The 16563-nt window shown below is 43.3% G+C and overlaps 1 protein-coding gene and 1 pseudogene across 1 annotated transcript; one reads left to right on the top strand and one right to left on the bottom strand.

Annotated features, from left to right (window-relative positions):
- Positions 1–375: 375 nt before the first annotated feature.
- LOC132015178 (interferon-induced protein with tetratricopeptide repeats 2-like) lies at positions 376–8479 on the bottom strand (the record flags this gene model as incomplete). Its single annotated transcript, XM_059395804.1, is given in 3 exon segments — positions 376–1037; positions 1040–1689; positions 8386–8479. Coding segments are annotated over 3 exon segments (1317 nt in total), but the record flags the coding sequence as incomplete, so codon positions are not given.
- On the top strand, positions 5457–5820 carry LOC132015177 (small ribosomal subunit protein eS25-like; annotated as a pseudogene).
- Positions 8480–16563: the final 8084 nt, after the last annotated feature.

The raw sequence follows: 16563 nt of genomic DNA, 5'->3' as shown, positions 1-16563 counted from the left end.
ATGATTCTGCATTTCCAGGTCTGGCTGAGAGAATTTTGGGAAACCTAGAAAAAGAGACAACAACATGAGCAGCCCAGCCACCTGGCCCAGCTCCTGCCAGTTGTGGCTTCTCAGTCTCTCTGTGTCCCTGTTTCCCTCCCCTTCATGACCACCTCGCCAGGCCTCCTACACCTCTCTCTTGCTCTCTCTCTGGCTCTTCTCTATATGAAACCCTCGGGACTGGTTACAGGCTCTCTCTAGGGCCTTCTGCTTCTCTGGGTGGTGGGTCTCACCTGCTTCCGCGGTCTTTTCCTCACTGCCCTTCTCAGCCCGCAGGGCAGGGGGGACAACCCTGCTGGCCTCTGATGGCACACTGTCCCATGGGTGCCCCTTTCTATTCAGCTCACGAATGAATCTGGAGAGTTGCCAACCCATGGCATCAGAGGCATTTTTAGAGAGTCGTTTGTGGGCAATTTTTCTTATGTTGACAATCAGCTTTTCCTTTTCGGTCACTGTCCCATTGATGTTCAAACCCTGCAGGTAGTGGTGGATGGCAGTGTCGTCCCGCAGTCGCTGGTACTGCTGGAAGTTTCCATAGCGCAGGTGGAGCACTTGTCTCTCAGCAGGAGGCAGATCCTTACTGAATTCTTTCTGGAAGTAATACTCTGCCTTATCATACTGGCCAGTGATGGCATAGAGGCAGGCAAGGTCAGAGCAGGCACGGGGAAGGTTAACATTCAACTCGACAACCCTCTTAAAGTGATTCAGTGCGTGTCTCATCTCCCGCAGCTCTGCTTCCTTCTCCTTTGTGGTGTACCCCCGTGACCTCTGTATCTGCCTGATTTTGGCTCTGTAGCAGCATCCGATCTGCAGATGTTGAAAGACATTGTTTGGTACTGATTCTAAAGCCTTTTTAAGTAATTCAATAGCCGTGTCTAGAGTACCTTTATTTCGGTAATACTTGGCTGCACTGCAGAGTACATCCGTGGGGCATGGCGTTTTCTTCAAGGCCTCTTCGACTAGCTTATCTCCTTCAGCTTGTTTCAGCTTCTCTTCTGGAGAGTCAAAGCCAGGAGAACGTGAACATACCGGTTGTCAGGATTCAGCTGGATGGCCTGCCTCAGAAGGCGAACGGTGTTCTCTGTTGGTGCTTTGTCACCCAGACGGTAGAGTGTGATGGCCAGTCCCAGGGAGAATTCCGGATTGGTGGGTTTCTTTTGCAAAGCCTTCTCAAAACACACCTTTGCCCGTCCATAATATTTTTCTCCCCATTTTAAAAGGGCCCATCCTTTTTCACAGTCAATCTCGGGACATTCAATTCTGTAGGAGCTCGCAAACTTCTTGCAAAGATGTCCTACCTTGTCAATGTAAGCCTGTGCTTCTGGAAGCCTGCCCATGTGATAATAGACCCAGGCATAGTTTCCCCAGGTGACCAGACTTCGGATTTTGCCTTGGCGGGCCTGTGTGTGCAGGATAAACTCTTCTGCTTGCTGTAAATATTCCAGAGCTGACTTGTTCTGGCCTCGGAGGTGTTTAACATAGGCAAACAGATTGTACATGATTGCTTTGAATTCTTTGTTTAGAAACTGTACCTGGTCACGCACTCTGTTCTCCAAGTCATCTAAGGAACTTTCTTCATCATATAAATTCCAGGTAAAATGGCATTTCAGTTGTAGTAAGCTATTCTCCAGGGAATGTTTGGTGATTTCACTGGGGAAGAAGAGCAGACATTTGGGGATGTGAATGAGCGGATGGACAAAGCAACAGGTTTAGGGTGTGGCTACTTGACCACTTCTGAGAAGGCCCAAACAATGCTGGCACTCTGATCCAGAATTGTGAGAAACGAATTTCTGTTGTTTATAAGCTACCCAGTCTGTGGTATCTTGTGATAGACCCCCAAAGGGATGGAAACGATGGGATAGCCCAGAAAGAAAGGGGGAGTGGAGGAAATTTATTACCCAGCGACCACCCCAAGTCCACCGGTCTTAGAGAAGGACGGGCACAGGCATTCTGGAGCTCCAGCTGCAACGGAAGGAAATTTCTCTGTAGAAATTGTTGGACAATGGTGTGGTAGGTGAGTAATAATATTTAGTGAGGTTGGTTTTTTGTTTCCTTTCTCGAGCATGGACACCAGGGTGTGAGCCTGGGCTTCTGATCCACCACAATATTCAGGGAAACTAAGAAGAAATGCTGGGCTTAGGACACCAAGAAATGAGAGGGGAATCATTTGCGGCTGGATGTGAACAGATATCCCTCAGGGGTCCTTTCCTAGGGATGGAGTGTGCACAGAGTGTTAATTTATTCAGGTTGACCCACGACAGGCTTTTGGCCCTTCTGACGTGGGGCCAACAAGTGTGGCCCCACCTGTGTTACCATCTCTTCCTTTGCTGAGCTGGCTCTTTGGGCAGATTCACGAACTAGAACAGCTCCAATGCCCTCCACCCTCTACCTGGGTGGATGCTCCCTGATGCTGCGGTTCACCACCCTTTCGATTTGCTCAGTGATCACAAAGACAGTAGTCTGGTTCCTTACAGAGACAAAGGGACATCTGGAGCACAAAGACACAGGACACAAAGAGCCCACATGCAAATGCTATTCACAAAAATCAAAGGGCAAACTAGAAAACAGAAATTTAAAAATTATAAGCATGGCAATACCTAATACCTAATTTAATTAATTAATACCTAATTAAATACCTAAAAGGCTCTTTTAGTATTTGTATTTCAGAAGATACTTAGACGAGCAGGTAGTTCAAAATTCACCAACACACATATTAAAAAAAAAGTCACTGATCAAAGAAATGCAAATTAAATCAATAACATTTCAGTGCCATTAAAACTTTGGTTACAGAAAAAGATTTTGAAAAAATCACAGCTGGGCACTTTTACTTGTACATGAAGGTTTGGAACATATTTTGACATAGAACTTGCAGGGAACTGTGGCAAAACATACAAGAAGCTCTTGACATAAAAATTTGTATGTTAAGAATGTATAGAAAACCAGACATTCAGTCAGAGGTTGTGACGGCCTATAGATGTGTCCACTTGGCTAGATTATCGTGCATGGTTATCCGCTCAAACATGAACCTAAATGTTGCTGTGAAGGTATCTTGGAGACGTGATAAAGTCCACAAGCATTTAATTTTAAATAAGAAAGATTATTTTACATAACTAGGGTGGGCCTGGCTGAACTAGTCAAAAGGCTCGGGAGATAGTGCTGAGGCTTCCTGATGCAGAAATTCGGCCAGTGACAGCAGCCCTCATCATCACCTAGGCCGATTCCTTACATCATGTCTCTTCCTGTATATCTCCTGCTGTCTGCTTCTGTGCTGCACCCTGATTGCCACACAAGTCTGTGAATGAGGGATGTTCATCACAGGATGAGTTGCAACTGCTTAAAACTGTAGGTGATGGTGGAAAAACATATTTGAAGGTATCATGAGACTCCCCATGGAATACATGAGACTGTTGTAGCTCCCTCCTCAGATCCTACTAGGATGACATGGTTTATGAAGGCTTCTAACCTTGAAGGAAAGGGAACACAAAGACAGCAAGATCTTGGAAACCCTGGCGCAACTAGGCGAGTGGGGATTGCTTTTATCAAACACGGGAACATGGGAGAGCTAATTCTGCCAGCAGGGGGGACCCACCCAAGAAACAACCCATTGATAATGCAGAATTCCCAAAGGCTCAGGAGTTAGCAGAACCGATGTGCTGCATAAGTGTGTGTGTGTGTGTGTGTGTGTGTGTGTGTGTGTGTGTGTGAGAGAGAGAGAGAGAGAGAGAGAGAGAGAGAGAAAACACGAACTGGGGTCCCTGACCAGAAGCCAAACTGGAAGCTCCAGGCAGGTCTTACTGGGGGCTTATGCTCGAGCACAAGGCGAACACCACACAGGAAAGGGTCCTTCATGCTGGCTCCCGGAACAAACGTCAGGGAAAGATTTTAAAGAGACTGAGGAAAGAAGTGACCTCTAAGGACTGGGGGGCTGGTGTGGGGGGTACAGGGGGTAGGGATGGAGCAGAGACCGGAAGTTCCTTGCGCAGGCGCAATAGACAGACCCTGCCTCGTGGGTCCCCTCGGCTCATTAAATCTCCATGGTGGGGCGCGATTTTTATGTTACAACGTGGGACACAGCTTGTCAAAGGGTCAGCGCTGGAGTCCACCTCGGAGCAGACTGGTTTGGTTCTGTCTTCGCCAGTCTTCGTGGTGGAGGCCCGTTTGGAAAGCTCCTTCCTCCTGAGTTCCCGCAAGGTGTGTTACTCCGCGGCATGGCTTCGCTGTCAGGGAGCCCCGGGTTCCGGTCAGGTTGGAGGGGACACCCAGTCCAGTCCCCGCTCTGTCTCAGCAGGAAGACTGATAAAAAGTCAGCTTAAGAAGAAGCTGTCCCAGGGCGCCTGGGTGGCTCAGTGGGTTACAGCCTCTGCTTTCCGCTCAGGTCATGATCTCAGGGTCCTGGGATCGAGTCCCACATCGGGCTCTCTGCTCAGCGGGGAGCCTGCTTCCTCTCTCTCTGCCTGCCTCTCTGCCTACTTGTGATCTCTCTGTCAGATAAATAAATAAAATCTTTAAAATTTAAAGAAAAAAAAAATCTGTCCCTACAGACTCTGGCTCCAGTCCATGCACAGAAGGCTGAAGGAGGGCCATGTGCAGAGGGTGAGACGGTGGGTCCTGGGCCGCGGTTACAGGCACCGCCAACCAGAGAATTAAATAAAGTTTGCGTGTGGAATGTTGAGACCACGTCTTCCCGAGTTTGTTCTAAAAATGCTGCCGCCAGGCTTACTTCTTCCGGGCAAGGGACGAGTCGCCTATTGCGGAGGAAGCGGAGGACGTCCAGGTCACCGACATCAGGAGTTCCTTGTCCCGTAGCGTGGTGGGGTCCCCATGTAAGGACGCCCCTTGCAGGAGCTCCAGGCTCCCGAAGGGCTCTTGAGCGTTTCTCTCACAGTCATGAACGGGCGTCAGGGAATCCCCAGACATTTTAGGAAAGCCTCCCACCTGCAGGACAGTGGCGCGAACAGGCAGGTGGTAAAAGTGTCCCGAAGGGAGCAGAAGACTTAAAACAACAAGAACAGAACAAATAAAGGGTCATTGATAAATAGAGATACGGGAGAAGACGCTGCATCCATGGAATAAAAGAAAATGCTTGGAAAAACTCCCAAACATTTAAAGAACATGGAAGAAGTCTTGGAAATTAAAACAATTAAATTGGGTGGAAAAACTCAAAAGCTTATGATTGAAAGGACAAATGGTAAGAAAAAAAAATTAAAGGGACAGACTTGGAGGACCAACATCTGAATAATATGAATTCTAGAGGGAACAGGGAAAGGAAAGGGGGAAAGAACATTCTAGAAGAATGCGGCAGAGTTTCCCCTGAATGGAAGGCTGTAAGTTTCCGCGTGGTAAAAAGAAACTTTAGCCCCTTTCGTCAGACATCTTAATGAGGCTACAGGGGGAGCAGTTGCTCCCCGAGCTTTGCGATGCCACCCGAGGATGAGAAGAAGAAAGATCCTGGGAAGCTGGCCAAGAAAGACAAAGATCCGGGGCATAGACCTGGGGGTGAGGCCAGAAACAAGTGGTGCAAAGGCAAAGCTCGGAACAAGCTCAATAACCCAGTGTCATTTGACAAAGCGACCTATGACAAGTCTGTGCGGAAGTTCTCATGATAAACTTAGACCTCCAGTAGCTGTCTCTGAGAGACTCAGGATTCCTCCGCCAGGACAGCCCTTCGGGAGCTCCTTGGTCAAAGACTGAGATTAAACTGGTCTCAAAGTCAGAGCTCAAGTCGTTTACACCAGAAACACCGAAAGTGGAGGTGTCCCAGGCGCTGGTGAAGATGCTTGAACATGTCCTACCAAATGTACATTTTGAGGAATAAAACTTTATTTAAAAAAAAACAAAAACAAAAAAAAAAAAAAACCTCTTACCAAGTATGTGATGATAAGCTTTTAGAACACTACTGAGCAAATTCTATAGTTCCCCGGGGGAAAACAATTTATATAACACAACAAGAATCCAAATGCTGTTGAACATCTGAACAACGATGAGAAAAGCGAGAAGACAATGGAGAAATGCCTTCCAAAAACTGTGGAAAGAGAATTTTAAATTTAGAATTCTTAACATAACCACATAATCATTTAAAATGCAAGGAGGGGCGCCTGGGTGGCTCAGTGGGTTAAGCCGCTGCCTTCGGCTCAGATCATGATCTCAGAGTCCTGGGATCGAGTCCCGCATCTGGCTCTCTGCTCAGCGGAGAGCCTGCTTCCCTCTCTCTCTCTGCCTGCCTCTCCATCTACTTGTGATTTCTCTCTGTCAAATAAATAAATAAAATCTAAAAATAAATAAATAAATAAATAAAATAAAATAAAATAAAATAAAATGCAAGGAAAGAGTGAAGACCCTTTCATACACTAAAATAAAAAATTTATGTTACAGACACTTGCTCAGGAAGCTGAGAGGAGATGCCCCCTCAAAATTAAGAGTAAGCCCAGGTAGTAAATAAAGAAGTAAGATTTAAAAAACAGATGAGCTGCAAGAGAGGCTCTTACATAAGATGCAGGGGAGAAGGAAATGCTCCATACTTCCCCCACCAACCTGGAGAACAGCCAGTGTAGACAGGAGTAGCTCAAAGGTCCTGTGAGTGATCACCACCGAAACACGACAATGGCAGCCTGCCTCAGGTTTGAAAATACGGAAAGGAGCTTTGTTCAACTAAACTAGAGGCTTGGGGCTGAGATGGTGATAAGTGCTTAGAAACAGAAGAAAAAGAAACAAAAGAAAAGAAAACCACTTTTGTTTGTTGTTTCCTTTAGCTTCAGAAAAAAATGAAACAAAATACAAAAAAGAAAGCTCATGGTAGATAGAACAAGACAAGCCTCAGCTGTGAATAGGGTTTATGCGATTGTAATAATCCAAATTCTGAATATTGATCCAGCCAAAGTCACAAAATGATATTGGGAGGGGAGGATGTAGGGGAGAAGGTGTGTAAGTGTGAGTGTGTGTGTGTATTGGGGAAGGGGTGTTGTGGTGGAAACAGATAATGGCTAAAATTTAAAAATCAAGAACTTCCAATACAAGCATATTATTTAAGTATATGGTTATAAATAGCACAATAGTCACTGAAAGAATTACTGGTTACCTCTGGGGAATGGGAAATATGGTTGGGGGTGATGGCTGCTGTTTCGCCGACTTTGTAGATGATGTTGACTATTTAAGTGTTGTGAATGCATAAGTTTGATTATAAAGTAAAGAATCCGGAAGGAAGGAGGGAAGGAGGGAGGAATCAAAGAGGGGAAAGAGAGAGGGAAGAAAGAACAAAGGGAAAGAAGGAAGGAAGAAATAATGATACATCCATATTTTGCAGCATTATTGAAGCCCTCGAAAATCACTGAAAGATTTTACTGATGACACTCACAATATGATGTTAAGTGAAAATATAAGATGAAACTGTATGGAATCTATATATGGAATCTATACTTTCAACTTTGAAAAGATTTCTCCCCAAATCTATTTACTCAAGTGTGTGTGTGTGTGTATATATACACATACATATATATATGTGTACACACACACACACATATATGTATGTATGTGTATATATATATATCTCCAATGTTGAAATAGTTTATTTCTGGTTGGTTATATAAGAGACGACGGCATTTTCCCCCTTAGCTGGGATTTTTCCAAAGTTCTTTAGTGTGCTCATAGTATCTTTATCTTGAAAAAAGACCTTCATGAGCCTAGTTGGTTTTTGTTTGTTTGGGTTTTAAAGGTCATTGAAGATTAAAAACAAAACAGAAAAGGAAAGTGTGGGTACTGGGAATGATGGAGCCCAATTTCTCTGAAGGCTCTGGGGAACCTCAGGGATGTGAATTCTGGTTTAGTGCCTGACTGCAGTTCTTTGGAAAAGAATAGTTCAATCCAGCCCATCCTTTAGTCAGGCATCCAATGCTGAGCTTATAAAGAGTACGCTTCCCTTAAAAATTCTGATTAAATAGCCCCAAGCTCCTGACTTTTCCTTTCAAATGGAAAACAGGAAGACAAAAGCTTGTAAGAATATTTCTGCCAGGTTGGCATCCTGAGCTGATGAAAATTTGCCTGAAATGGAATGAAGTAAACTTGCCCCTCCCCCTTCCCCAATGCCTCCAGTGCCTTTTCTTCCCTCCTCCAGCCTCTGGCCACGTCCTGGCTAGGATTTCTTTTAAAAGCTTCTACTGGGGAGAAAGCCTGTGTGTGTCTGAAAAGTGCTGCAAAATTTAAAATACCTGCAATGATTATTATCTAGATGTAAGGTATATTAAATATTTAAGCCGGCGCTGAAATCTAGCACTTATAGAAAATTTTGTCTTGACATTTTTCAAAGACACCAGACACAATTTCAAGAGATCAATGCAAGATAAAACCTTTTACCTCATGGTGGGAGGCTTTGGGCTGCCCAGCTGTCCTGCAGTGTTCTGGAAGGGCTGATTTGCTGCTCCGAAATCTGCCTGAGCTGGAAGCTGCCTTGTCCCCCTGGGCAGCCTAGTAGTCTTTAAGCCCACGTGATTGATTAACTAAACCTTTCTTGCCATTTCCAAAGATCAGGCGTTCTGGAGAGAAGGAGCAGAGTATTTTCTGCACCTCACTGAACTCTCCTGCACCACCTACTGGGCACCAAGGAACCAGATCTCTTGCACAACTTCTGAGCACCATGATAACATCCGTAGCTGTTACAGACCATAGCACGCCCTTAATGAATTCACTGCCCTAACCCCTTTAAAAATCTCTGGGCCAGGCAGACACCTTGGAGTTGACCTTTGGACAAGAGTCCACCTACCACCTTCTCCCCAGGTGGCTAGCCAAGAGTGTAAAGCTCATATTCCTTTCCATTAAAAACTCCCACCTTAAGTACTGGCTTTTGGAGCAAGGGGCAGCCTGAGGAAGAGAAGCACAGCGTTGCTAACGAGGGTTACCTCTCTGTGCTTGCACATCTGAATGGAATGTATCCTGGCAAGTGCAACTGGCTTTCAGCCATGCTGGTTTCCTGTTCGGGGAAAAGGAGACATGACCAAGGAGAGCTTTGATCTTTCTGACTGGAAATTCAACTGGGACAAAATGTTTTTGAGAAAGCATATGTGAAGATGTTCAAGATGGAGGAAAATTTCCTGGAGGGAGGACGCGACCTGTAGCAGTCAGAGAACTAGAAATCGCACTGACCACTGCGCCCATGTGTCTTCAGGAAGCCATGGCCACGGTCAGACCACTGACTAATACTGACGGTGAAGCTCTGCTCAGCACTTTGTAGGACTCATCTGATTTACTCCGTTTGACCCCCACGTGAGAGATGGCCATTTAGCAGATGAATAAGAGAACACTCAGCCTGCTTATGGGTCATGCCCAGGGAGGCTAGTCCAGATCTGTCTGACTCAAGGACCTCACTTGTTTAATTGTGGGGCCTATGAGCAAGGAGTCTCTTGATCTAAAGATCTCAACTACATGGTTCTTGAACTAAAGATCTCAACTACATGGTTCATTTATACACTGCTGACAGGAGCACAAGTTGGTTCAGCCATTATGGAAAACAGTATGAAGCTTCCTCAAAAAATTGAAAATTGGGGGCACCTGGATGGGTCCGTTATCTCTCTATCTGATTATTTATCTACCCATCTGTCATCTTTCTCTCTCTCTGTCAGTCTGTCTGAGAATCTTTTGCTCAGACTCGAGAAATTCTTTCAATAGGTTACTGGCCATCTTTATCTGGGATAATCCTGAGGTAAGAGTTAGGAAACTTCAGCCTTGTGAGCCAAATCCATTCCTCTGCTTATTTATGTATAGTCCTCAAGTTAAGAATGCTTAAAAAAAATTTTTTTTTTTTTACAATTTTAGGGTTTTAAACACACACATACATATGCACACACAGAAAAATATGACAGAGACCATTTGTGGCCCTCAAGGGCTAGAATGAAAATTATCTACGATCTGGCCCTCTGCGGAAAAAAAAAAAATTGCTGACCCCGATTATAAGTGAACTCAGTAAGTCTAAAATGGAATTTATCTTTCTCCCCAAACTCCTCTTCTTCTAGTCCCTATATTCATGAAAGACCCCATAATTTGCCCAATTATGCTGCCTCATGGATGAGTAAAGATCCAGGGGAATGTTTTATATTTACTGCATGCCATGTCCAGATTTGCTTAGAGGAAAGTTGCTACCATTAGGACACGCTTTTCTCCGTGGGCTAACTTCTTCCGTCTTCTCCAGCCTCTTCAGTGAGCCCCAGGGCAGCTGGTTGGCCTGGTGCATAGGACATGGCCTGTCTTCAGAGTTTACTTCTTGTGGCTGGAAGCTGCTATGTTGCAGATGTACCAACTATTTTCTTGTAGGAGTTCACTCCTTTCTTAATTCTCTCTGGAAGTAGCCTCTTGCTTTTCCACACTTCACTGTCTCCATGTACCTATGAGCCAGGTGTCAGTAGGCAGCAGATATTCTCATTGGACTCAGCAGCTGCCTTTAAAGAATTTGGACCACTATCGGAAACAACATGGAGTTTCCTTAAGAATTTGAAACTACCACGTGATCTGGCAATTCCACTTCCCAGTATATATCTGAAGGAAAGGAAGCCACTCTGTTGAAGAGCATTACTTACAACAGCCAAGACGTGGAAGTAACCTAAGTGTCCGTAGATGGATGAATAAGAAAAAAAAAAATGTCGTGTATGTATAGTGGAATATTATTCAGTCATGAAAACAGAAATGTTGCCATTATGCTAAGTGAACTAAGAGAAAGACACATACTGTACGACTTCACTTATATGTGAAATATTAAAAAAAAAAAAAACAACCAAACTCATAGAATAAGGGATCAAATTTGTGGTTGCCAGAGAGACAGGAGTCTTGGGGAGTTGGGTGGTCATATGTGCAAGCTGCCGGTTATCAGATAAATGAGTACTGGGGATGTAATATACCACATGACCACAGATAACAACGCAGTGTGGTACATGTGAAAGTTGCCAAGAGAGTAGGTGCTCATCACAAGGAAAAAAAATGTTTTGTAACAAAAGTTTTTGTGAGGTGATGAATGTTAATGTGATAACAATTTCACAATATGTAGGAATGTCAAGTCGGTAGGCTATATACCTTAAACAGGGTTGTCAATTATATCTCAATAAAAAAGGAAGGAAAAAATAACAGTAAAATACCTTATTGGAAAAAAAATTGATAGCACACCTTAGAGCCTGTACAGTTTATTCATTCCTATAGGCTTTTGCGTTTTGAACTTGTTTGGCTTTTTCCCTAGAGTAGTTTTAGGTCTGGAAAACCAGGTAGGCTGTTTTTGGTAAAAATTCATAAACCTTCTATAAGTAATTCAGAGCTTTTTCCAGATTTTCTGTTCTGTGTCAAGCTTTGCCTGCACTAGAAAGTATGGAGTTTGCATCAAGACCTCTATTAATGACCTCTGTACTCTTTCTTCATGCTTCTTCTGAAGTTTCAAGGCCAAAATAATTTAAGGTATTATTGGTTAAGATTCAGCTCCAAGACATTTCTCAGGAAATGGAGGGATTTCTCTGTTGGTCGTCTCTCTCGTTCTTTGTGGTTTGGCTAGAATTTCTGGTCTCCAACCCAGGGTCATGGCAGGACTTTGGTTTTTGCCATCTGGAAATGGCATCTGAAAATCTGCATCTGGAAATCTGAAATCCTTCTTGAAGATGCGAGCCTCCTTCACTGTCATTTTGCCCTGGGTTCCACCACCTGCCACTCAGAAAGTTAATCCCCAGATGTTTTCCAGAACTGTCCCCCAACCTCATGGCTGCCTAGGGCCTCCCCATACCCTACATCCATCCTCTTCTATGGAATAGGCTCTTTCGACTATTCACCGATGAGCAGACTCTCACCAAACTAAGCAGAAGGGAGGAAGGTGGAATATGTCATAGAAGGGAGAAGGTGGGACAGCCAGGTTTCTGTTCATCCCTAAAATCTGGAGTCTCAGATGAACACATCATACCAAACAGACTCTCATGACCTGCGAGGTTTGAACAATTCTCATCTTCCCTCCTTTTTTTTAACTGCTCTACTTCTGGTAATGCAGCCAAAATGTCAGGACATTTTTCTGGGACCTATCATCTTCATACCAGCTGATCCTTCACACAAGCCATGTTCTTAAGTGTATTTGCATATGAGCCGCAGTAAAGCAATTGTCGATAAAAATCTTTTCCATTCTGTTTCCATTATATATTCTTTAAGAATATATTTTATTGGGGCGCCTGGGTGGCTCAGTGGGTTAAAGCCTCTGCCTTCAGCTCAGGTCATGATCCCAGAGTCCTGGGATCGAGCCCCGCATCGGGCTCTCTGCTCAGCAGGGAGCCTGCTTCCTCCTCTCTCTCTCTGCCTGCCTCTCTGCCTACTTGTAATCTCTGCCTGTCAAATAAATAAATAAAATCTTTTAAAAAATTTTTAAATTAAATTTAAAAAAAATAATATATTTTATTTATTATACTTCTATTTAGGGCATATTTATATATTCTTTTAAATGATATTATATATGAAATTTAAAATTAATATTTTATATTATGCAATATAATACATATGTGTAAATACACTACTATTATAGCAATATTTAAATATAACATAAATATAATACAATAAAACTATATCAATATATTGTTAGTATTTATATTATCATAATATATTTTCTGCATAGTAGTAAAAGTGATATATTCTATCACATGTCATATTCTACATCTATATAATTTGTGTGTCTGTAACTGTAATATATATTCTATGTGCTTCTAGTATTACTTTTTTTAAACCTATCTTAAGACTTTATATTTTTCAATTATATTTTGTGAGATGTCTTTCTTTTTCAGAGCATCAAGACCTATTTGGAGCCTGTCTATACTTTTATTTTTGGAGCTAATATTCCAATCTAACATAATGCATTTGTCTAGTTCTCTAGCCCTGAAGTAAAATAGGGCAACACTCTAGCTGTGTGTCTTTGGGAAAGTTACTCAACCTTTCTTTGCCTCTGATTCTTCAAGTATTCATTTGTATAAGGCTTAAATGAAATAAACCCCAAAAAAACCCAAGGATGGTGCCTGGCAAATTGTCAGCCGCTGATAAATGGGAATTGCATTTTATTAATGCATGGCTATTCATTGGGCACCCTCCACACCTCCCTGACACACCCAAGCAGAGAGAAATTGATTCCTTCAGTATTGTCTGTGGACCTCCTGGACACAGTGATCAATCCCAGCTATTCTTGTTTTGGACTTTAGTTTTGGAGTCAGCCCAGCGTGAAAATTTGCTTTTCAGAAATTTTATATAAGGAGGGCATGAGTCTTGTCCCCTCTTCTTTCTCTTCCCGCCTGGATAGGACATTGTTGGAAGTGAGAAAATACAATCACCCTCACTCTGGAAAGAATCACTCTTTGTCCTGCTGTCATCGTCTTGCTGGTCTCCCTGAGACTCTTGGCCTAGAACCAAGAGATTCACACAAAGACTTATTCCAACCGAGGAGAGGGGAATTGAAGGAAAGAGGCAGGGTTGGATGACAGATCCTCAAACCATCAGTGTGCTATGTCCTGTCCCCACATGGATGCAGCGCTCTGTGTGTTGGAGTGACCTTTGTAATTCAGAGACTGGGACTCTTAAAAACAAAACAAAACCATAAGGGGGAGCCCTGTTCCCATAAGGAGAGTGGGAAGCGACTGTTGCATAAGAACAATGGTACAACAGGCGGAGGGAACTTTACAGGGATGAGGATGGCACCCCCGGGGCCTGCTCAGTCCCAGCGCCAAACCCGATCTCGCGATCGCGGGCAGCAGAGCGCATTCTAAATGATTTCTGCCATTTACAAATGATCACCAGTAACTGATCAACAATTGTTCCCTCTGTAGGGTCTGTACTTTTCTCAAAAGCTGAGGGAAAATTCAGGAAAACTGAACTTGGAATACATATTTTTTCTGTCCATCTGTCCATTTGTCCATCCATCCATTTCTCTTCATTCATTAACTCAGTATTTATTGAGTTTCAACCATGTGTAAATACCTTTAATATTTGAATGTAATACAAATAAAAGCAAAGGTAGCTAACATTTATTGATCCTTAGCCATGGGCTAGGAGTTATTTTAGTTCTTCTGCATATACCATTGTGTTTTTTCTCTGAAACAGCTTTATCATATATATTGTGATTATCCCCTTTGTAGAGATCAGGAAACAGGCTAAAAGAGATTAAATACTTTGCATAAGACCTCTTACTCCCAAGCAAGCTAGCAGCCAGAGCTTAGCTTCAGTCCTGTGGTCTGGCTCCAGAACCAGAACAGGGGGAGAGGAGGTGAGTGAGGACCTATGGAATAAAATTTAAGGAGGCACTTGATCTCTACACATTGCACCTGCACTTGTATGACCTTAAGTGTGAGTGTCTCCTTAAATGATGTGCTCTAGCAGCCCCACTCCTCTTACCCTACCTTGTCTGAGCCCCATCCAGCATCTCTATTCTCAAAAACTGCCCTTTGCAGATTAACATTCTCTACACAGTTACACTCTGGTGTAACTAGTGACTCATCATTTGCATGCAACACCCAGTGCTCATCCATCACATGCCCTCCTTAATGCCCGTCACCGGGTTACACCATCCCCACCCACCTCCCCTGCAGCAACCCTCAGTTTGTTTCCTAGAGTGAGCAGTCTCTTATGATTTGTCTCCATCTCTGTTTTCATCTTATTTTATTTTTCATTCCCTTCCCCTATGTTCACCTGGGGAAACACACAATAGGATATTTGTCCTTCTCTGACTGACTTATTTTGCTTAGCATAATACCCTCTCTTTGCATTTGTCTTTTTAACAGAGAGAAAGGAGAATACCAGTGTACTTTTAAAAATCCATTCATTTCGGGGCACCTAGGGGCCTCAGTGGGTTAGGCATCTGCCTTCAGCTCACATCATGATCTCAGGGTCCTGGGATCGAGTCCTGCATTGGGCTCCCAGTTCAGTGGGGAATCTGCTTCTCCCTCTCCCTCTGCCTGTTCCTCCCCATCACTTGTGTGCTCTCTCTCTCTCAAATAAATAAAAATAAAGTCTAAAAAAAAGAAATCCGTTCATCTCAACCTTAGTCCTTCCTGACCACACATAAAATTCCTTCCCAAAGATTTCCCTTCACAGACCTTCTACGACTTTCTTTTGCATTCAGATTTTGTCCCCAGCTGTTTCTTTCCAGACAGCCAGTCTCATTTAGGACAAAATTACTTTCTTTTACCTTCAGCAAAAACGTATTCCCATTCCTTACACCTGTTGTACAAGTACAGAGTTGCTTCCCTTATTCTTATCAGTCTTAAGTACATTTAGCAGAATTTTAGCTCTTAGAAACCCTAGTCTCCAGTGAAAACTAAGTAGTAACCAATTCTGAGTTGTCATGTGGGAATTCTTTAGATTGCAAATTTATGAATCATCTAAAGCACAAAGCGTGTTTTCCCACAGACCAAAATACCTTAGTTTCTTTGCACTAAGTCAGAAGTGCAAATGGACTTTTTCTCTCTTTCAGTGCCCAAGGACCTGTCCTTGGAATGCCTTTTAATCCACTGCAGACAATTCAGAATACAAAGTTTAGGAAAGGATTGAGGTCCTGTAACACTGCGTGGCCTCAGTAGAATCTATCAGTTAGATCTCCTCTGCAGGAAACATGGGCAAATAGACAAAGGTACCTGAGATCCAGGCCTTCAGGGCTCTAAACCAGGAACTGGACCTAAGAGCTTCCTCTTAATAGGATCCAGGCTGCTGGAGGAAAAACAAGCCATCCCTAAGGGGACTCTGACTCACCGAGTGAGTCAGCTCAGTACTGCTTTCTGCTGGCTCCCACTCAAGGTCTCCTGGCCAGAAGCTCCTAGACCAGAGATGTTGAGGCGCTCACATGAGACCAACAAGGAGGAAAGCTCCCACGGGAGTCTTAAGATTGGCAACTGTGCTGGTGACTTAGGCGGCTGTCCTGTGTCCAACAGATGACTTTGTGTAAGGACACAAGTAAAGAGAGGGCATCAAGTTTCTGGGTCTTATTACCATTCCAGCCAGGGTACTAACTTCCAGGCAAGTATATACATGATGTAATATATAATATAATATAATATAATATAATATAATATATTTATATATATGAAGCAAAGGAAAAAGGGAAAAACTTAAATTTCCTTACTGCCTACTGCCCACTGACAAGTCCTTGAAACAGAATGACTTTCCTCTAGGAACTCAGCTACCTTGACGATGTTGACACTTTGCTAAGGGCCATAACGTCCCAAGATGAAACCGAAAGCATCCCTCAAGCAGTAAAAATTGTCCAGACTAAGAGCTCCAGTCGCCCGGAGCACCCTAACCGGTGTGAGCTTAAACCCAGACTCATGCCTGCACAGATGGACGGTGGAGTGAGCGGTTGTCTCTACCTCCCTATTAACGCTAAAATCTCCACCCAAGGAGGGGCACAAGCTTATTTACATAACATGCAATGTATGTATTTTTGTTTTTTTAATTTATGGGTTTCAGTATTTGCTCAATTTTCAGTATATTCTTTTTCAAATAAGAAACACAAAAGAAAAATATGGGTTTTGTTTTTGTGTTTGTCTTCCCAGA

This window comes from Mustela nigripes, chromosome 4 (genome assembly GCF_022355385.1).
Source record: "Mustela nigripes isolate SB6536 chromosome 4, MUSNIG.SB6536, whole genome shotgun sequence".
In the NCBI taxonomy this organism is placed as follows: Eukaryota; Metazoa; Chordata; class Mammalia; order Carnivora; family Mustelidae; genus Mustela; species Mustela nigripes.
This window is presented reverse-complemented; position numbering and strand designations above follow the sequence as displayed.